Here is a 23,040-nt window from a genome sequence, read left to right as displayed (position 1 = left end):
GAATGGTATCACTGTCTCAATGGACATGAGTTTTAGCAAGCTCCAAGAGTTGGTTATGGACAGGGAAGTCTGGAGTGCTGCAGTCCCTGTGGTTGCAAAGAGTCAGACATGACTGAGCAACTGAAGGAACTGAGTGTGAGTGTGAGTGTGAATGTGAGTGTGAGTGTGTAAAGACTCTACTGCTTCTCTTTCTTTAAATCTTACCACTCTTTTTCTTTACCCCTGTTTAGGTATAAGCCCAGGCTAAGTTGCTCAGCCTTCTGCCTAAAAGAGACATTTATTCAGAATGAGAGATCAGTCTTTTTCTCCAATAAGACACTCTCAATAATTAAATTTATATGTATTAATTATATGTCATATATATTAATAATAGCCTTATGAGTATTGGATATTTGAAAATGGTTATTGACTACTGAGTATTGAAATATGTTAGTATGGCTAAGCAAGTACATTTAAATTCAAGCTTATTTAATTAATTTTTATTTAAATATAGAGCCTCTTGATGGAGGTGAAAAAGATAGTGAAAAAGCTGGCTTAAAACTCAGTATTCAAAAAAACAGATCCTGACATCCCATCCCATACCTTCATGCCAAATCGATGGGGAAAAAGTAGAAATAGTGACAGATTTTCTCTTCTCAGGCTCCAAAATTCCTTTGGATGGTGACTGCAGCCATGAAATTAAAAGACACTTGCTCTTGAAAGGAAACCTATGACAACCTAGACAGCATATTAAAAAGCAGAGATATCACTTTGACGACAGTGGTCCATATAGTCAAAGTTATGGTTTTTCCAGTAGTCATGTATGGATGCTGGGCCAAAAGAAGGCTGAGCACAGGGCTGATGCTTTCAAAGTGTGGCATTCGAGAAGACTCTTGAGAGTTCCTTGGACAATAAGGCGATTTAACCAGTCAATCCTAAAGGAAATCAACACTGAATATTCATTGGAAGGATTGATGTTGAAGCTGAAGCTCTGATACTTTGGTCACCTGATATGAAGAGCTGACTCACTGGAAAAGACCCTGAGGCTGGGAAAGATTGAAGGCAAGAGGAGAAGAGGTGACAGAGGGTGAGATGGTTGAATGACTCAGTGGGCATGAGTTTGAGCAAACTTTGGGAGACAGTGAAGGACAGGAAAGTCTGGTGTGCTGCAGTTCATGGGGTCCCAAAGAGTCAGACAGGACTTAACAACTGAACAGCAACAACAGAATGTACAGTGCAAAGTAGCATTTTATCTTTTCATCTCAGAGTATATATAATAAATGACTTAAGTCTATTCAAAAACTGGTGTTGGAAAAGCTCGACAACTACTTATAAATCAGTGAAATAGAACACTCCCTCATAGCATACACAAAAATAAACTCAAAATGGCTTAAAGACCTAAATAAAAAACATGACAACATAAAACTCCTAGAAGAGAACATAGGCAAAACATTCTCTAACATAAATTGTAGCAATATTTTCTTGAGCAATATTTTTCTGAGGAAAAATAAATAAAAGCAAAATATAAACAATTGGTACCTAATTGAATTTAACAGCTTCTGCACAGCAAAGGAAATCACTGACAAAACAAAAAGATAACCTATGGTATAGGAGAAAATATGGGTAATGATGTGACCAATGGGGAGTTAACATACAAAATATATAAACAGTATCTACAACTCGATATTTAAAAAAACAAGTAACCCAATCCAAAAATAGACAGAAGATGTATATAGACATTTTTCCAGAGAATACATATAGCTGGTCAACAGGCAGATGAAAAGATGCTCACATTTTTAATTATTGAAAGTGAAAGTGAAAGTTGCTCAGTCGTGTCTGACTCTTTGTGAGCCCATGGACTAGGCAGTCAATGGAATTCTCCAGGCCAGAATACTGGAGTGGGTAGCCTTTCCCTTCTCTAGGGAATCTTCCCAACCCAGAAATTGAATCTAGGTCTTCTGCACTGCAGGTGGAATCTTTACAACTGAGCTATCAGGGAAGCCCAATAATGTCCTCAAGAATCATTTAATTCTTGGTATAGACTATGTTCAGCTCCAAGTATCATGCAATAAGAGTAGTTATTCAGTGTTTGTTGGTTTATCAGATGAACCAAAAATCTAATCAAATAAGACAGGTACACTGCACTTGATTGTTATAACTAGTAAAAAATGTACTTGCAAATGAAACTAATAAACCTATTGTCTTGTTATTAATTGGCTTGCATAAAAAACACTCTGAATATAGTTATAATTAGCTTAATAACATGATATTTATTGGTTACAACTCATAGCTGGTCAAAAATAAATGGCAGCTGATTGAAAGAACTCATTTAGAAGTCATCAGTTTAAATTAAGCTATAAAACCTTCTCTACTTTACAAGACCTACTTTTATTTAAGAAATCTAATTGTTGGTTAGTAGATCCAATTATGTTGTCATGTATTGTGTAAATCTAGAAGCCTATACCTGGAGGAGCAAATTGCAACCCCCTACAGTATTCTTGCATGGAAAATCCCATGGACAGAGGAGCCTGACAGGCTACAGTCCATGGTGTCACAGTCAGATGTAAAGAATGGGACTGAGCAACTGAACACTCAAGTGCAGAAACCTATAGTTTTGCATACTGAGACTCTTTATAATTTCAAAGATTAAAAATAAATATGGTTTTAAAATAATGTAAGCACTGTTTCTCAAAAGGCCTTTTCCATGGAAGCTTACCAGCCTGGAGGCTCTGCCAGAGTAGGTTACCAAGACAGAGAGATTTGGGACAGGCTAGGGAATCAGACAGGCAGACCCAGCTACATATTAAAGGAGAAGATTCATTCTGCCAGGTCTAATATAGTGTTTGCATTGTAAGAATGATAAACACAGGGCTGGAAAGGGAAATCACATAAAGTTATCCAGAAAGGATGACTGAATAAATATTACTAGAAACATGCTTACTTTAGAAACTTTTAATGTACAAGGTGGTTTTTCTACTTTAATTTGCATTATCTCTATGTAAATCTCTTTGAGATCTATTATAGATTTTTTTCTCACAACGTTTGTTCCCTTCTTGTCTACTTAGGAAACCTTTACATGCATTCTTCAACAACTATGTGTGGAATAAATAAGTGAATCTTTGGGGGAGTAGGGAATAAAAAGAAACTATGTGAAAATGTTTTTCATAGTAAACAAAAAAATCTCATGAGTATAAATTATCATTACTATGGTAAATCTCATTATAGGAAGCCAAAAATACCTGACAAAGGCAGAAAGCCTAAATCACAATCACTATTTAGTAATCAAAAAATATTCACTATAGAGGGTATTAGTTAACCATATAATTCAGTAAATGTTTAAAAGGCTGACCTGTGCTACACGTTTTGATAGAATATAAGACTGTAGACATTTAAAGACTAACTCAGAAAGCACAAATGGCTGCGTACAAAACACAACAGATAAAGTTCACAGTGGTGGCTATATAGTATACTCCGAGAATTAGATGAAAATACACCTTTCCTTGGAGCCAACTGTAAACAATCCAAAGGAATATTGTTAACAAGGGAAGAAGGAGGTGTAAATACACTGATTATGCTCCCGATAAGAATCAGACCTAGAGGTAGATGCTTTACATTCATCACTTCCTTTGATCATCATAACTGTGCTTCAAATTCTAGTATTGCTGGAACTGGTTTATACTGGCTCACAATAGCCACTAATTACATATTGTCCCCACTCTGCACTCATTGACTTCACAGTGGTATCTCTACATCAGTCATTGTGGGAGTATTTGCAACATTGAAATCAGCAAAAGATACAAATCAGGGCTTTTTTACTCATCTGTGAGTAAGCTTGGTAACATTTGCTAGCACACCACTGATATGCACTAAATAGATTAATAGGTTTCCCAGGTGGCTTAACAGTAAAGAATTCACCTGCAATGCAGGAGACATGGGTTTGATCCCTGGGTTGGGAAGATCGCCCCAAAGAGGGCATGGCAATCCACTCCCTCTTGCCTGGAGAATACCATGGACAGAGGAGCCTGGCAGGCTACAGTGCGTAGAGTCACAAAGAATCGGACACGACTGAAGCAACTGAACATGTGCGTGTGCACAGGCTTACATAACAATACTTAGGCTCTAAAATCCATCCAATCCTAAATTCTATAACTGTTGCAGAATAAATTATCTAACAGTTTTAACTGAATTAACTTTATTAATTTTCATGGAAGGTTTGAACTGTTTTAACATTTTTAGGCTACACACTGGAATATTTTTAGTCAAAAATGGTCTTTTTTAGTTACATAATTGATTTAAAAGATTGTTGTGTTTATATAATGAATCATGCTTCTTCATTTCATATTGCAAAATGTTTTATAACTAAAATAATAAAGTATTAATGATTAGTAAAGACTTATTTAAATAAGATTTAACACCACCTCTGATTGTATCTTTGAATATTCTTTGTATTGGTATTTTGCAGTGAGGCCCACAGTAATTGAAACTGATGTTTATGTAAACAGCATTGGACCAGTTGATCCCATAAATATGGTGAGTTATGAATATTAAACATTATTATTCGCATAAAGTTATTGCATACATACCACAGCAATAGAATGAATATGTGAGCAATTTCTGAGAGCTAATTCTGAATGAGTTCAGGGTGAAAAGGTGAAGTGATTCTCCGGTTGTGCATAGGCTGACTCTAAGGTATAGAGATGACTTTGTGGACAACAGAGTAATCTTTTGAGATTGGGAATATAGTCACATGTGCCCTCAAATGCTAAAGGCACATTCAGGAGGAACTGTCCAGCAATGACTTGAATTTTAAGTTCAGGGAATAAGTTGATTTGAAGATGATTTGGAAATAGATATAAATTGAGAAAGGAGGAAGAACAAGCAGTATAAGATATAGCTTGAAGCCTCGAGAAGTGATCCAAGGAAGATACATATTAAGAACAGCACAGATCTGACAATCAGATGGTAAAATGAGGCCAATGTGTATAAACTACAGGTGGAAAAAGAGAGAAGTGAAGAAAAGAGACATACTCAGAAAAGTCAGAGGGTAAGAGAAGCAGGGATAAGATGATATTAAATTATCTGAGGAAGAAAAGAGGATGAAGAAGGAATCAATAAACAATTGTCTATGTAAATGAGAATCCAATGATAAATGAATTAAATTAGGCCTCCTGGTATTGGCTAGATGGTACTGATTCTCTCAGATAAAATTCAGAGGAATGATGAAAAATAGAAAAGAATAAGAGCTAAATCATATGTCTCTCTTCCAGCCTCATAATTGGTCTCATACCCAACTTCTTGGCACAGAACCCTGAAATACAGGTTCTGCAAGAACAGACATGAAATCATGTTCTGATTTCAAGGTGATGGAGATTAAGTGGGAATGCAGGTTAATTTTATGAACTACTATTTTGAGAAAATTGACTTACGCTATAACTACTATTTTAAGAAACTTGACTTAGAAGAGAATGAGATGAGAAGTTGTTGGTAGAGAGGGAAGAGAGTGTAAGAGAAATATGGAGAATATAATAAAATGCCAAGGGAAGGTCATTTAAGCTGAAAATTAATAAAAGTGTGTAACTATGCTTTATCTCTTACATGTAGAATGAATAGTTTTTCTTACCATTAGAAAGACATAATTAACACCTACAATTCAACCCATAGACATTATTTAAAGTAGATTGAAAATGTACTGATCCAAACCCTAATAATCCCATTTCTGAGTCAGACTACTTGATGCCTTTCAATGGGTTCTGTCAGGTGTTATTTTCATTTCCTTTGATGGACACCCATCTCAGGCTTCCATAACAAAGTATTAGAGACTGGATGGCTCTAACAATAGACACTTATGTCTCAAGTTCTGAAGGACAGAAGTCAAATCAAGGTGTCAGCAACTTTGCTTTTTTCTAAGACTTCTCTCCTTGGTTTGCATATGTCCGCCTTTTTGCTGAATCACATGGGCTTTCTTCAGTGCATCCACTTCCCTTGTGCTCTTTGTGTATCCAAATTTTCATCCAAATTTCATCCAAATATCCAAACTTTCCCTTATTATAAGAACAGCAGTCAGATTGGACTCAGGTCTACCCTTACAACCTCATTTTAACTTAATCATTTCCTTAAAAGCCCTGTCTCCCAAAACAGTCATACCCTAAGGTATTGGGGTTAGGCCTTCAGCATATAAGTTGTGGGAGGACACCATTCAGTGCATAATACCATGCAAAGATAATTTTCTAATGCTTTGATGATTTTTCTCCCCAACTTCATTTATTCATTATTACAACAGATTATCCCTTTATTCTAGTCTTAAACATTTTATACTTGAATGTTGTTGTTTAGACATTGTCATGTCTCACTCTTTTGTGGCTCCATGGACTGTAGCCCACCAGGCTCCTCTGTCCATGGTTTTCCCAGGCAAGAATACTGGAGTGGGTTGCTATGTCTTACTTGAGGGGAATACTCCTGACCCAGGAATCGGACCTGCACCTCCTGCATCGACAGGCGATTCTTTACCACTGAGCCAATGGGGAAGTCCTTTATTATACCTGAATAGCCATCATTATATACCTAACAATTATCTGTGTCTACTTTGTCCTATAGTATTACAGTCATGATCGGTTTTTCTCTTACTCAACATGATGTTCATGTGATTTTCATTAACTTTCACAGCTGCCTATATTGATAAGAAAATGAAGATAAAGCAAGGGAAGGTAAAATTTGAAAGTGTTTTAGTTTTCCTTCTAACTCCAAACAAATTTGCATACAACCACTTGGTTTTTGTAAAGATAAAAAAGTTTACATAGCTGTGTGTATTGATTTAAGATTATGCAAATAAAAGATTTTATAAAGTAATGCTTTACTAAGATGTTAATTTTCTCTTTAAAAGAATCTTAAAATATTCAGTCTCTACTAATGCTTAGATAAACCCATTTGGGGATGTGGAAGTCTAAATTTTCCTGCATTGTATATTTTTTATTTGAGCCTTTTGTCTTCAATTTGAATGAATTCATTAAAGAAAAAACGTGGTTATTAAAAAGATGTAGAATTCAAGATTGAATTAGTATTCCAGAAATACTTTGACAAGAATAGCTATCAAGAGACTTCTATGATGATATTCTTGCATAAAAGTTTCATAGTATTAAATATTTAGTTTCCAGTGGGGCAAATCACACACTTGTAACCTTGGACAGTGATAGTTTTTTTTTTAAGGCTAATTAAGTGAAATTGCTATTAAAATTGGTGATACTAAAGCACATATAAGAAAAAAAAACTAGAATATTTAATAGTGTTTATTAAAACAGAAGCATATTATACTAGGAGTGAATAAACAGTTTACAGAGAAAACTAACTAAACAATGCAGGAACATTATAATTCACTTATTATAAAATGAATAGAATTGCTTTGACTGTGACAGTAATAAAACAAACAGACTTGAATAGAATTAAGCAAGCAAGTCTTTTTCCCCTCTTAACTACATATATGACTTAAGGTAATGATAAGAAACAAAGCTAATATATAGGTTTAATAATTTTACTTTTTCAAATGAAATAAAATATGATTTGGTGCAAAATGTTTTCTCTTTTTTTCAAACTTGACTGCATAAAATAGTGTCTATAGATTATTGATAAGACCTAAAACAGTATCATTCTACAATCATACATATCTTTCTTTTTTTTTTTATTTTAATTCAAGGTTAGGTTAATGGCTTCAATTCTGGTGTCACTGTCAAACATTGGATATTCAATAATTGCATGTTAAAAGAATGAATAAATTAGTAAATAGATTGTCCCATAATTTTTATTTTGAAAATTTTAGTGCAAAGTGAGTAACAGATGCAACTAATCAGAATTGGGAAAAAAAAAAAAAAACTAACTTGGAAAGAGGCCATTCAACTATGCATGCTCTAATTAAAACTAAATGTAAACAGAAAAAAATACAATAAAAACTGAAGGCACAAAATGTTAATAGAGGTTATTAGACTGAAATGAAAGTATTTCATCCTCTTAATTTTTCAGGTTTTGAAGAGATTATGTGTTTTCACTCTTTTGAGTAAATATCTCAGGGTAATTAAACAATTGCAGTTATCCTCTGCAGTTATCCTCTTGGAGAAGGTGATGGCATCCCACTCCAGTACTCTTGCCTGGAAAATCCCATGGACGGAGAAGCCTGGTGGGCTGCAGCCCATGGGGTCGCGAAGGGTCGGACATGACTGAGCGACCTCGCTTTCACTTTTCATTTTCATGCATTGGAGAAGGAGATGGCAGCCCACTCTAGTGTTCTTGCCTGGAGAATCCCAGGGATGGCGGAGCCTGGTGGGCTATCGTCAGTGGGGTCGCGCAGAGTCGGACACGACTGAAGCAGCAGCAGCAGCAGCAGCAGTTATCCTCTGGTAGCACATATAACAGTCAAGGGTTATGGAAATTCCCTGAATAAAGTAAAAATCAGTGAAAGCTCCAGTGAATCCAAGATGATATAATGGATATCTAACACAAGGGGAGTAAGTATAGAACAGTAATCATTGAAAATTACAGCTATAGTTTGGACATGGGTTTACTTATAGGAAGTAGCACATCCTTATATAGACCAATATTAAGAGATTATCAGTATAGGTGCTTTGAAAGTGTCAGATCAGAGAGAAAAACAGTGATAAAAAACTTCTCAAGAACAATATCCCAAATCATGTCTATAGAATTTAACTTTATATCATTGTAAATACCAGGGTCATAGGTCACATGATCTGAGACTATGCTTCCTAAGCTGGATAGATTCTTCAGGCTTGAAATTTTTATTGGGTTTGGTACTGGAGACAGGGCTGAAGAATGAAGGCACCAGTTATAAACAGGGCAAATTAGAAACAAGCCAGGACACCAGCTGGGCTCAATTCCAGAGTACCTGCTGGAGTGACAAACAGGGCAGTTCAGTTCATTTCAGTCGCTCAGTCTTGTCTGACTCTTTGCGACCCCCTGGACTGCAGCATGCCAGGCCTCCCTGTCCATCACCAACTCCTGGAGCTTACTCAAACTCATGTCCATGGAGTCAGTGATGACATCCAACCATCTCATCTTCTGTCATCCCCTTTTCCTCCCACCTTCAGTCTTTCCCAGCATCAGGGTCTGAGCAGTACACAAATAGGACTTACTGTATTTAGCAAAAGACAAGTTGTTTTCTTTCTTGCCAGTATAGAAATATTTAGCAATAATGCCCCCTTTCAGGCTCTTTTTACCAGAAAAGGAAAGTTCAACTGTTCCCTATTAAAGCATAAATAATCTTGAAGTATAGGTGAACTTACAAAAGTTATAAACATTAATTATTATTGCATGGAAATAAAACAAGGGGGATAAGAGATTTTTTCAGTAAATAAGTTTTGTTCCATCATTTAAGCAGAATGAGCAAGCATCAAATGTCTGTATAGAAGGTGCCTGCGTGCATGCCAAGTCTCTTCAGTCGTGTCCAACTCTTTGCGACCCCATGGACTGTAGCTTGCCAGGCCCCTCTGTCCTTGGGATTCTCCAGGCAAGAATACTCAAGTATTGTTGCCATGCCCTACTCCAGAGGATCTTTCCAACCCAGAGATAGAATCCTGGTTCCTGCGGCTTCCTGCATTGTAGGCAGATTCTTTACCACTGAGCCAACATATAGAGGGTGGTGGTTTAGTCACTAAGTCAAGTCCAACTCTTTGTGATCCCATGGACTGTAGCATGCTAGGCTCCTCTGTCCATGGGATTTTCCAGACCAGAATACTAGAGTGGGTTGCCATTTCCTTCTCCAGGGAGTCTTACTGACACAGGGATTGAACAGATGTCTCTTGTGGCTTCTGCCTTAGCACAGATTTTTTTTTTTTTTAACCACTGAGCCACCTGGGAAGCCCATGAGGTATAGTTAGAGGGTAAGGTATAGTTAAATAATTCATTTGAGAATGATGAGAACTGACTTTTAAGATTTTTTTAAAATTTTACCTTATTTTATCAAACTCAATTTTTATAATTAAATTGCTAAACATATAACTTTTGTTTAACCAATATACTGAGGAAGCTGGTGCTTGGGGAGAATTTTTTTCTTCATGAATCATGAATTTTTTTCTAGGAGCACATTTCTTTAGCATGGTTCATACAATTGGTCATGATGTTCATGCTGCTACTGCTGCTAAGTCGCTTCAGTCGTGTCCAACTCTGTGTGACCCCATAGACAGCAGCCTAACAGGCTCCTTGGTCCCTGGGATTCTCCAGGCAAGAATACTGGAGTGGGTCACCATTTCCTTCTCCAATGCATGCATGCATGCTAAGTCACTCCAGTTGTGTCTGACTCTTTGTGACCCTATGGACAGCAGCCCGCCAGGGTCCTCCATCCACAGGATTCTCTAGGCAAGAATACTGGAGTGGGTTGCCATTTCCTTCTCCACCCAGTGTTCATAAGTTCTTCCATTTTTCTGTCTTTGCCTCTTTCTGCCCCCCTCTCTCAGGGTTTCTTTCTCTTTACTCTTTTCCTTCTCATTCCTCTCCTTCCTTTCTTCTCTTTTTTTGTTACTGATGCTTCTAGATTTAAGGAAATAAAGATTTAAACATAGCTTCTAAATATTAAATTAACTCCACATTTTCCTTTTACTATATTAACAGGAAATAGTCACTCCTTGCCAGCTATATTACTTTTAGGAATTATAAAACAGCAACACATTTGTTATTTGTTTCATTTGTATAACATTTTAAAGCTTACTACCATAGTTTTCATTTCTTTTTTTGCATATTACATTAAGATTTATTTTTTCATTATATCCTTTAAAGTCAATTTCTTTTCACTGGCTCTATTTTAGGTACCTTTTGACTCAACACTAACAGAAATAAAATTAAAAATTATAAATAAATGAGTGTTATTTTCATCTCTGTGCTGCTTTGATCCAGAATGCTCATTTGCTCCAAGAATAGGAAGTTAGAGTTCTTGTAATAAAGAAATTAAACTGACCTCTAAACCTCCAAAAATTATTAAAATAATTTATACTATTTCTTAATGTTAAAAAACACTTTAAAATTTTTATTCTATGATCTTATTTGTCTTTTATTTATGTAATACTTCTATTGTGACAGTTGATACATTGATTACTAAGTTAGAAAATGTATGGCCTTCTTTGGAGAAGTATAAAACCTAGTGGGGAGGATGGCTTAAAGTATTAAATTAGATCAATACAGAGGAAGAAGGGTCAGGAAAAATTCTGTTATGAATCCATACATATTTTAACTTGCAAATCGTGACCCTATGCTATATTATCTAAAATATTTTTGAATAATATCATGGATTATCATTATATAGTGGTCACCACTGTTAGCTACTATTTTAACATTTTAATAACTTTATGTACATGGTTTCCCCAAATGCTATACCATTATGCATGTTTTTACTATAACATAATATCTTTCCATGTATTATATCATGGCTATTATTATACTTAATTCTTGTTTAAAAATATCATTAAATATTGCCTCATATATTAAAATATATTTAACAATTCATTTTCTAACACTGTGGTTAGTCTTTGGAGGTGTCTAATGTTGAATTATTTTTTAGTGATACGCCTCCCAGCTTAGTTATAATTTTGAGTCCTTTGTGAACTAATAGATATAGAATGTTCTATAATGGGCTAGTACTGCTTGACAGTTCTGGCCTCAGGTTAGGATTAGGGGGAAAGTTCTGTCAAAATGTGGTTAAAATCTGGTTTTAAGTTTTGCTTCCTACCTAGCTAATTTAAGGCCTTATTTCATTTGTCAAATGTTATATTTAATACAGCTATACCTTATAAGTCTACAGTTTTCACCTCTTTATTTAAATTGAGTTATATGGTACCTACCAAGGGTTTTCAATGATGAATTCAAAGTTATTAGGCAACCACTTTGATTTTTTCATTTCTTAATATAAAGTTTATTTATATGAGGAGAGTGACAAATAGTATTATGTTGCTAATAATATGTTTTAAAAAACAGAAAAGCAATGAATAGGAAAAAGCAGTTTAACACATAAGGTGATGATTTATCATGAACTAAATATCACTTCAAAGGGATAATATTTCACCATTTTAGAAGATTCAGTTCAGTTCACTTCAGTCACTGAGTCATGTCTGATTCTTTGCAACCCTGTGATATGCAGCACACCAGGCTTTCCTGTCCATCATCAACTCCTGGAGCTTGCTAAAATCCATGCCCATCAAGTCAGTGATGCCATTCAACCATCTCATCCTCTGTTGCCTCTTTGCCTCATGCCTTCAACCTTTCCCAGCATCAGAGTGTTTTCCAATGAGTCAGTTCTTCACATCAGATGGCGAAAGTATTGGAGCCTCAGATTCAGCATCAGTGCTAGCAGTGAATATTCAGGACTGATTTCCTTTATGATGGACTGGTTGGATCTCCTTGCTGTCGAAGGGACTCTCAAGAGTCTTCTCCAACACCACAGTTCAAAAGCATAAGTTCTTCAATGCTCAGCTTTATTTATGGTCCAAATCTCACATCCACACATGACTACCAGAAAAACCATAAATTTGAATATATGGACCTTATTCAGAAAAGTAATGTCTCTGCTGTAATGTCTCTGCTATAATGGTATAGACCTAACAGAAGCAGAAGATATTAAGAAGAGGTGATAAGAACACACAGAAGAACTGCACAAAAAAAGATTTTCATGCCCGGATAATCATGATGGTGTGATCACTCACCTAGAGCCAGATATCCTGGGTTGTGAAGTCAAGTGGGCCTTAGGACGCATCACTACAAACAAAGCAAGTGGAGGCGATGGAATTCCAGTTGAGCTATTTAAAATCCTAAAAGATGCTGCTGTGGGAGTGCTTCACTCAATATGACAGCAAATTTGGAAAACTCAGCAGTAGCCACGGGACTGGAAAAGGTCAGTCTTCATTCCAATCCCAAAGAAAGGCAATGCCAAACAATGTTCAAACTACTGCACAACTGAACTCATCACACACGCTAGTAAAGTAATGCTTAAAATTGTCCAAGTCAGGCTTCAGCAATACATGAACAGTGAACTTTCAGATGTTCAAGCTGGTTTTAGCAAAGGCAGAGGAACCAGAGATCCAGTTGCCAAAATCCAATGGATCATCTAAAAAGCAAAAGAATTCCAGAAAAACATCTATTTCTCTTTTATTGACTATGCTAAAGTCTTTGACTGAGTGGATCATGATAAACTGTGGAAAATTTTTAAAGAGATGGGAATGCCAGATCAGTTGACCTTCCTCCTGAGAAATCAGTATGCAGGTCAGGAAACAACAGTTAGATCTGGACAGGGAACCATAGACTGGTTCCAAACCGGGAAAGGAGTAACGTAAAGGCTGTATATTGCAGCCTTGCTTATTTAACTTATAGCAGAGTACGTCATGAGAAACACTAGGCTGGATGAAGCACAAACTAGAATCAAGATTGCTGGGAGAAATATCAATAACCTCAGATATGCAGACAACTAGCCAGTCTGGTCACTACCACAGCCTTGTCTAACTCAATGAAACTAAGCTGTGTGGAGCCACCCAAGATGGATGGCTCATGGTGGAGAGGTGTGACATAATGTGGTCAACTGGAGAAGGGAATGGCAAACCACTTCAGTATTTTTGTCTTGAGAACCCCATGAACAGTATGAAAACACAAAAAGGTAGGACACTGAAAAATGAACTCCCCAGGTCGGTTGAGTTCAGTTCAGTCACTTAGTCGTGTCCGACTCTTTGCGACCGCATGAATTGCAGCACGCCAGGCCTCCCTGTCCATCACCATCTCCCGGAGTTCACTCAGACTCACGTCAATCGAGTCCATGATGCCATCCAGCCATCTCACCCTCAGTTGCCCCTTCTTCTCCTGCCCCCAATCCCTCCCAGCAACAGAGTCTTTTCCAATGAGTCAACTCTTCACATGAGGTGGCCAAAGTACTGGAGTTTTAGCTTTAGCATCATTCCTTTCAAAGAAATCCCAGGGTTGATCTCCTTCAGAATGGACTGGTTGGATCTCCTTGCAGTCCAAGGGACTCTCAAGAGTCTTCTCCAACACCACAGTTCAAAAGCATCAATTCTTCAGCGCACAGCCTTCTTCATAGTCCAACTCTCACATCCATACATGACCACAGGAAAAATCATAGCCTTGACTAGACAGACCTTAGTTGGCAAAGTAATGTCTCTGCTTTTGAATATACTATAACTAGGTTGCTCATAAGTTTCCTTCCAAGGAGTAAGCATCTTTTAATTTCATGGCTGCAGTCACCATCTGCAGTGATTGGAGCCCCAGAAAATAAAGTCTGACACTGTTTCTACTGTTTCCCCATCTATTTCCCATGAAGTGATGGGACCAGATGCCATGATCTTCATTTTCTGAATGTTGAGCTTTAAGCCAACTTTTTCACTCTCCTCTTTCAGTTTCATCAAGAGGCTTTTAAGCTCCTCTTCACTTTCTGCCATAAGGGTGGTGTCATCTGCATATCTGAGGTTATTGATATTTCTCCTGGCAATCTTGATTCCAGCTTGTGCTTCTTCCAGCCCAGTGTTTCTCATTATGTATTCTGCATATAAGTTAAATAAGTAGAGTGACAATATACAGCCTTGATGTACTCCTTTTCCTATTTGGAACCAGTCTGTTGTTCCATGTCCAGTTCTAACTGTTGCTTCCTGACCTGCATACAGATTTCTCAAGAGGCAGGTCAGATGGTCTGGTATTCCCATCTCTTTCAGAATTTCCCACAGTTTATTGTGATCCACACAGTCAAAGGCTTTGGCATAGTCAATAAAGCAGAAATAGATGTTTTTCTGGAAGTCTCTTGCTTTTTCCATGATCCAGTGGATGTTGGCAATTTGATCTCTGGTTCCTCTGCATTTTCTAAAACCAGCTTCACATCAGGGAGTTCACGGTTCATGTATTGCTGAAGCTTGGCTTGGAGAATTTTGAGCATTACTTTACTAGCATGTGAGATCGGTAGTTGCCCAATATGCTAGTGGAGATCAGTGGAGAAATAACTCCAGAAAGGAAGAAGGGATGGAGCCAAAGCAAAAACATCACCCAGTTGTGGATGGCACTGGTGATAGAAGCAAGATTTGATGCTGTAAAGAGCCACATGGCATAGGAATCTGGAATTTTAGGTCCATGAATCAAGGCAAATTGGAAGTGGTCAAACAGGAAATTACAAGAGTGAACATCGACATTCTAGGAATCAGTGAACTAAGATGGACTGGAATGGGTGAAAATAACTCAGATGACCATTATATCTACTAATGTTGGCATGAATCCCTTAAGAAGAAATCAAGTAGCCATCATAGTCAACACAAGAGTCCAAAATGCGGTACTTGGATGCAATCTCAAAAATGACAGAATGATCTCTGTTCATATCCAATGCAAACCATTCAATATCATGGTAATCCAAGTCTATGCCCTGACCAGTAATGCTGAAGAAGCTGAAGTTGAACTGTTCTATGAAGGCCTACAAGACCTTCTAGAACTAACACCCCCCAAAGATGTCCTTTTCATTATGGGGTACTGGAAAGCAAAAGTAGAAAGTCAAGAAACACCTGGAGTAACAGGCAAATTTGGCCTTGGAGTACAGAATGAAGTAGGGGAAAGGCTAATAGAGTTTTGCCAAGAGAACACACTGGTCATAGAGAACACCCTCTTCAACAACACAAGAGAAGACTCTGCACATGGACATCACCAGACGGTCGACACTGAAATCATATTCATTATATTATTTGCAGGCAAACATGGAGAAGCTCTATACAGTCAGCAGAAACAAGACCAGGAGCTGACTGTGGCTCAGATCATGAACTCCTCATTGCCAGATTCAGACTGAAATTGAAGAAAGTGGAGAAAACCACTAGACCTTTCAGGTATGACCTAAATCAAATTCCTTATGACTATACAGTGGAAGTGAGAAATAGACTTAAGGGACTAGATCTGATAGACAGAGTGCCTGATGAACTATGGACAGAGGTTCGTGACGTTGTACAAGGGGACAGGAATCAAGACCATCCCCAAGAAAAAGAAATGCAAAAAAGCAAAATAGTTGTCTGAGGAGGCTTTACAAGTAGCTGTGAAAAGAAGGGATGTGAAAAGCAAAGGAGAAAAGGAAAGATATACGTATTTGAATGCAGAGTTCGAAAGAATAGCAAAGAGTGATAAGAAAGCCTTCCTCAGCATCAGTGCAAAGGAATAGAGGAAAACAATAGAATGGGAAAGAGTCGAGATCTCTTCAAGAAAATTAGAGATACCAAGGGAATATTTCATGCAAAGATGGGCTCGATAAAGGACAGAAATGGTAGGGACCTAACAGAAACAGAAGATATTTAGAAGACTTGGCAAGAATACAAAGAAGAACTGTAGAAAAAAGATCTTCACGACCTAGATAATCACAATGGTGTGATCACTCACCTTGAGCCAGACATCCTAGAATGTGAAGTCAAGTGGGCCTTAGGAAGCATCACTATGAACACAACTTGTGATGGTAATGGAATTCCAGTTCAGCTATTTCAAATGCTGAAAGATGATGCTGTGAAAGTGCTGCACTCAAATGGTCAGCAAATTTGGAAAACTCAGCAGTGGCCACAAAACTGGAAAAATTCAGTTTTCATTCCAATCCCAAAGAAAGGCAATGCCAATGAATGTTCAAACTACTGCACAATTGCACTCATCTCACACGCTAGTAAAATAATGCTTAAAATTCTCCAAGCCAGGCTTCAGCAATACGTGAACCGTGAACTTCGAGATGTTCAAGCTGGCTTTAGAAAAGGCAGAGGAACCAGAGATCAACTTGCCAACATCCACTGGATCATCAAAAAAAGCAAGAGGTTTCCAGAAAAAAACATTTGCTTCTGCTTTTGACTATGCCAAAGCCTTTGACTGTGATCACAATAAACTGGGAAATTCTGAAAGAGATGGGAATACCAGACCATCTGACCTGCCTCTTGAGAAATGTGTATGTAAGTCTAGAAGCAACAGTTAGAACTGGACATGGAAAATCGGACTGTTTCTAAATAGGTAAAGGCTATATATATACATCAAGGCTGTATATTGTCACCCTAGTTATTTAACTTATATGCAGAGTACATCATGAGAAACGCTGGGCTGGAGGAAGCACGAGGTAGAATGAAGACTGCCAGGAGAAATATCAATAACCACAGATATGCAGATGATACCACCTTTATGGCAGAAAGCAAAGAACTAAAGAGGCCTCTTGATGAAAGTGAAAGAAAAGAGTGAAAAAGTTGGCTTAAAGCTCAACATTCAGAAAATGAAGATCATGGCATCCGGTCCCATTACTTCATGGGAAATAGATGGGGAAACAGTGGAAACAGTGTCAGAATTTATTTTTCTGGGCTCCAAAAATCACTGCAGATGGTGACTTCCACCATGAAATTAAAAGACGCTTACTCCTTGGAAGGAAAGTTATAACCAGCCTATATAGCATATTAAAAATCAGAGACATTACTTTGCCAGCAAAGGTCCATCTAGTCAAGGCTATGGTTTTTCCAGTGGTCATGTATGGATGTGAGAGTTGGACTGTAAAGAAAGCTGAGCACAGAAGATAGAAACTTTTGAACTGTGGTGTTGGAGAAGACTCTTGCGAGTCCCTTGGACTGCAAGCAGATTCAACCAGTCCATCCTAAAGGAGATCAGTCCTGGGTGTTCATTGGAAAGACTGATGTTGAAGCTGAAACTCCAATAGTTCAGCCACCTGATGTGAAGAGCTGACTCTTTGGAAAAGACTCCGATGCTAGGAAAGATTGAGGGCAGGAGGAGAAGGGGATGACAGAAGATGATGGTTGGATGGCATCACCGTCTCAATGGACATGGTTTTGTGTGGACTCTGGCAGTTGGTGATGGACAGGAAGGCCTGGTGTGCTGTGATTCATGCAGTCACAAAGAGTTGGACATGACTGAGCAACTGAACTGAACTGAAGTTATCAGAATTAGTCAGAAGGTTTTCAGGAAGGAGAAACGGCTCTCAGCAGGATACATTGTTGTTATATAATCCCTAGTGCAGAGTTTAAACTGAGTTGTTGTGTAATCATCAGTTCTGGGCTTAAAGAAAAAAAATGTTTTATATGACTAACACTAAGGAATGTAGAGAAAAAAGAAAAAAAAATCTCCTCCTTGGGAACCTTGGATTTCTTATCAACCTGTGTAGGAATTGATTCTTTCAATACCTTAAATCAGAAGTATTTTTATGAGCATAGGTCACTGGATTATACAATGTCGATAGGCCCTTTATTCTTATTCATGTTTAGAATATGATTACCGAAACTTAGAGCTAGGAAAGATAAGAATGATAATTTTATGTAGTGCCCTCATTTTTCCATTGAGAAAGAATAAAGGACTTGATCAGCTTCCTACTTTAGGAACTCACAAGACTGGGTGTCTGACATGATTTTCTGTCTCCATTCAACCAGTATTCTTTAGATTACATCGTAACTTCTCACTGTAACACACATTTGATGTATTTGCGATAGTTTATCTTAAAAGTATTTAAAATTATGTATACCGTTAAAGACAATGTCCTATTCCTTAGTTGTGTTATATATATTTATTTCAGTCCAAAGGCTTTTAAATAATGTCTGAAAGCCTTAGGTTTCCGATTGGCAATGGATTTTAACTCACATCAGTTTAATTAAAATCTGAAGTAGATAAATCTTGTTAAATGTCTCCACCTTTAACATTTTGCTATAATGGAAATCATGACAAATCCCTCTAAGAGAAGTTGTGCAAGTCCTGCAGTAGGCTTTGGTTTTATCTGCATAGAAAACTCTATTTTGTGATATGTACAGATTTGATTTGACCTATTGAAGTAAACACTGGAAGCCAGCACTTCCAATGATACTGTGAAGAGTGGTATTCTAGAAGCATACTGACATATCAGAAATTATCTGATTCTATGTTTGTGTTAGTATTTAAACTTGGACAGCATAATTAACTTTTGTTCTAGAGACAAAAATCTCTAATGTTAGTTTGCAACTGTTTAAAAGTCAATTCAGGTTAAATACAATTTCCGTCATGAAGTCTTTATTAATTTCTCCTAGCTGAAAATAATCTTTTGTTTTTATTTCTTTTTAATTCTGTCTCTCCTAAGTAGTATTAATTTCCAATTTTATTATGTAAATATATATAACAGAAAAACTTCAGGTTCATCTTTGTAAACTGAGAACAATAAAGAAGTAACATGAACACTGAAAAATATTTGTTAAAAAGTTATTTGATGAATGTACGTGGCATTATGTACTTTTGGCAATCTAAATTTACAGACATAAAAATAGAACCCAGTTGGTAACTGAATGCAGGATTTATGTTATAATGTCCCTCAGTGTATTGATGACTGACTTCAATGATTTAAGCAAAACCATTTTTTCTTTTCCATTTGAAGAAAGGAATACCAAGTCTTTTTCTTATCTTGTGGCAGTATCAAGAAGTTGGTGGTTTTATAATAATTGAGCAAAGTTGGGAAGAATCCTATGAACTTGCATCACTAAAGCTATTTGTTCTGGTGATTAGCTACACTTGTACCTTTTCTCTACATGTTTATAGCCTTAGTATCTGATTCACTGGTAACCACTGATCTATTTTACCCTTTTGGCATGTGGATCGATAGCTTAGGAAGAGATCAATGCCAGGTTCCTAACATCAGATGAAAATCAACCCAATTTCTTGATGTAATTATGCACCTAAGTTAATTATTTAGGTCTGCATTTTGTGTGATGTTAATTTCATTACTAAAAAAAGATAGTTAACCTGTGCATTTAAGTTTTAGACACAGCATGTAATTGCAAGCTGACAGTGAAGTAGGAAAAGGGCATGACACTCACTTTCATCAATTATAGTTTGATTGATTGACGATGGCTCACTTCTTCACCTTTACCCACTAATGCTATTTTCTGGGCTAACTGCAAGGAGGCAAAGTTTCACAATGTACATATGATCTCAAATGCTAAATGCACTGCTCCTCATCTTGAAATGTTTATCCTAGAAGCTATTCTACTTGTTGTTCTGAGTGACTGGAGTTCCTTTTCATGTTTCTTTTGCTTAGTTATTATGTAGATAATTATAACCTGTAAATAGGAACATGAAGTACAAGAACAGGGTTTGATCGTTTTCTTGAAACTACACTAATACAAATGAGCAAATAAAATGGGATTTTTCAATTATGTATAAAATGGCACAGTCTTGAATAACTTCTTATCTCAGTGAAGCATTTATTAAGATTAGTAATTTAAAAGAGCTTGGAAGTATTAACCTCTGCAAAAAGTTTAGGAAGGATGGATTATCAAGACACATGCTCTGTATCTTTCTCTTCTTGAACCTAGATTGAGGGAATTGTGAGCAGAAAAAAAATCTCATTTTCCCAAAAATCTCTGCTTGAGGAAATTTGACCCTTTGGAAGTCATAACTCATCCAACAGTGATTAGCACAGTTACAAACAGGTCTGCTAAAGAAGGAACTGCCAGCTGAAAAGCAGGATCCACAATTGTTTGCTGGGCTGTTTCCCGGCCCTATACAAGCTAGTTTTCAAGTGTCGTTTTTAATGCCCTCTTCATTAGGAATACTGCAGCCAATATACCTACTAAGTAGCTTAAGTTTTCTTCTACCAACTAATGTATCTTTGCTAATCCATAATCCTGGTGGGGTATGTTAGCCTCTTACTTAATCTTAAGCAGTTTCTGCTCTTCAGTTCTCTCTACCATTTAAAGATTTTTATTTCATTAGTCAAACTCTCAATTATACTTCTATTTATTATATTAAATACTTCTTTCTGGGGAAGTTTGGATAAGAGCTAGCATTACATCAAGAGTGAGCAAGTAATCTCTCCCACTTCAAATGACTCATGTAAAACTTCATACTTTTCGGTTTACTCTTTTCCTAACTTTCTAACATCAAAGTTTCACACATACATACACTTGCTCATTTTCCTTTCTCAATAGCATTGGTTATGCATTCTTATTCATTAATTTTATCAAATTATTTTTTACTTTTATAATATGGTAGGCATAACTGTCAGGATACAAAGGCAGGTTATACTTAAGCACCTACTTCTAAGAATTCTCTCATAACCATGAAATTTCCTATTTATAGTCTTTCTGAATATGAACAGAGGCTTTTCTCTAATTATGGCACCCATCAGGCCTCACTATGATGACCATTATATGTGGTTGCTATGTATGTGGATTTGGGATTCAATTTAACAATGCCTCAGTTTTCATATCATCTACTCTATGATGTAGGGAGAATTATTTTATGTCTCTATTGATAAACATTCCTTAAAATAAATATTATAGTAGTACTTATTTCAAAGGGCTGTGCTGCTAAGTCACTTCAGTCATGTCCGACTCTGTGCGACCCCATAGACGGCAGCCCACCAGGCTCCCCCATCCCTGGGATTCTCCAGGCAGGAATGCTGGAGTGGGTTGCCATTTCCTTCTCCAATGCATGGAAGTGAAAAGTGAAAGTGAAGTCGCTCAGTCGTGTCCGACTCTTAGCGACCCCATGGACTGCAGCCAACCAGGCTCCTCCATCCATGGGATTTTCCAGGCAAGAGTACTGGAGTGGGGTGCCATTGCCTTCTCCGTCATAGGGCTGCAGTAAGGATTTAATGACATGATACTTACAAGTCAAAGTCGCTCAGTCGTGTCTGACTGTTTCCAACCCCATGGACTATACAGTCCATGGTATTCTCCAGGCCAGAATACGGGAGTGTGAAGCCTTTCCCTTCTCCAAAGGATCTTCCCAACCCAGGGATCAGAACCCATGTCTTCCCCATTGCAGGTGGATTCTTAAACCAGCTGAGCCACAAGGGAAACCCAAGAATACTGGAGTGGGTAGCCTATACCTTCTGCAGCGGATCTTCCTGACCCAGGAATTGAACCAGGGTCTCCTGCATTGTAGGTGGATTCTTTACCAACTGGGCTATCAGGGAAGCCCTGATACATGCAAAACTCTATTTCTCTCTCTCTCACTTTTTGATACTTACAGAACTCAACACAATACTTAGCATATTATAAGTACTTAATGGAGTTTGTGTGTGTGTGTGTGTGTGTGTGTGTGTGTGAAAGAGAGAGAGGGAAAAATGGGGTTTCTCTGTGTGTGTTTGCTTTAAAACATTTGAATCTAAATGACTGAAATTAGTTTTCTGGACAAAGGATAATTTGATGGCTGTTAGATAATTTGGTGAGTGCTTGAATTTTGATATTTTAGTTTGTGCCTTTTTGTGTGACTTAATCACTCATAAATACCACAAAATTGTTATATAGTTGTTAACATGAAAGTGATTGACCTTTATATTAATAACCATATTATAAAATGTTGAATACAATTTACATAAAGTATGTGAAGTGACACTGGACAGCAGTTATTGCTAGAAATCTTGGATTTTATTTTACATGACTCAGGTAAACAATGGAAAAGAAAGGTTATGATAATGGCATACACTTTTCTAAAAAGATTGAGTTCAAGTGCTATTTACTTGCAGAAATTTTAAAATATAAAAATTCAAACGTCTGAAGAGAAGCTAAAAGCTTCTAAAATAGAAGCTTTACTATCATGAATCATTACTCTCTTTTTATCTCTTAGGAATACACAATAGATATAATTTTTGCCCAAACCTGGTTTGATAGTCGTCTAAAATTCAATAGTACCATGAAAGTGCTCATGCTTAACAGTAATATGGTTGGGAAAATTTGGATTCCTGATACTTTCTTCAGAAACTCAAGAAAATCTGATGCTCATTGGATAACAACTCCTAACCGTCTTCTTCGAATATGGAATGATGGACGAGTTCTATATACTCTAAGGTATTACTGTGTATTTTTTTTAGAAAAAAAAAAAAACACTTGTAGTTGCTCTAATTTAGTTTACATATTAATATTTGAAACTCATAAATGTCCCTTTTTCACAGTTGCAAAGTAATCAATATGAAGCTTCTTTTATACACTAAAATTTAAAAAGGTGAAATATTGTAGAAACACTTGTTTAAGCTTGGTGTTACCAGTAAGTGAATAGGACTGAAAGCAAAGAGGAAAAACTCCTTGATTTCCCTGTTTTGAAGCAGAAAAGGCTGTGGCATAA

General features: G+C 37.0%; 1 protein-coding gene across 1 annotated transcript in view; it reads left to right on the top strand.

Annotated features, from left to right (window-relative positions):
* Positions 1–23,040, top strand: part of GABRG1 (gamma-aminobutyric acid type A receptor gamma1 subunit) — an 87,200-nt gene that overhangs the window by 43,760 nt on the left and 20,400 nt on the right. Inside the window, exons 3-4 of the mRNA XM_005681572.3 lie at positions 4,442–4,509; positions 22,546–22,766. Coding sequence (XP_005681629.1) covers positions 4,442–4,509; positions 22,546–22,766 — 289 coding nt within the window. The remainder of the gene's footprint in view (positions 1–4,441; positions 4,510–22,545; positions 22,767–23,040) is intronic.

The sequence above is a fragment of the Capra hircus genome, chromosome 6 (genome assembly GCF_001704415.2).
Source record: "Capra hircus breed San Clemente chromosome 6, ASM170441v1, whole genome shotgun sequence".
Taxonomy (NCBI): Eukaryota; Metazoa; Chordata; class Mammalia; order Artiodactyla; family Bovidae; genus Capra; species Capra hircus.
This window is presented reverse-complemented; position numbering and strand designations above follow the sequence as displayed.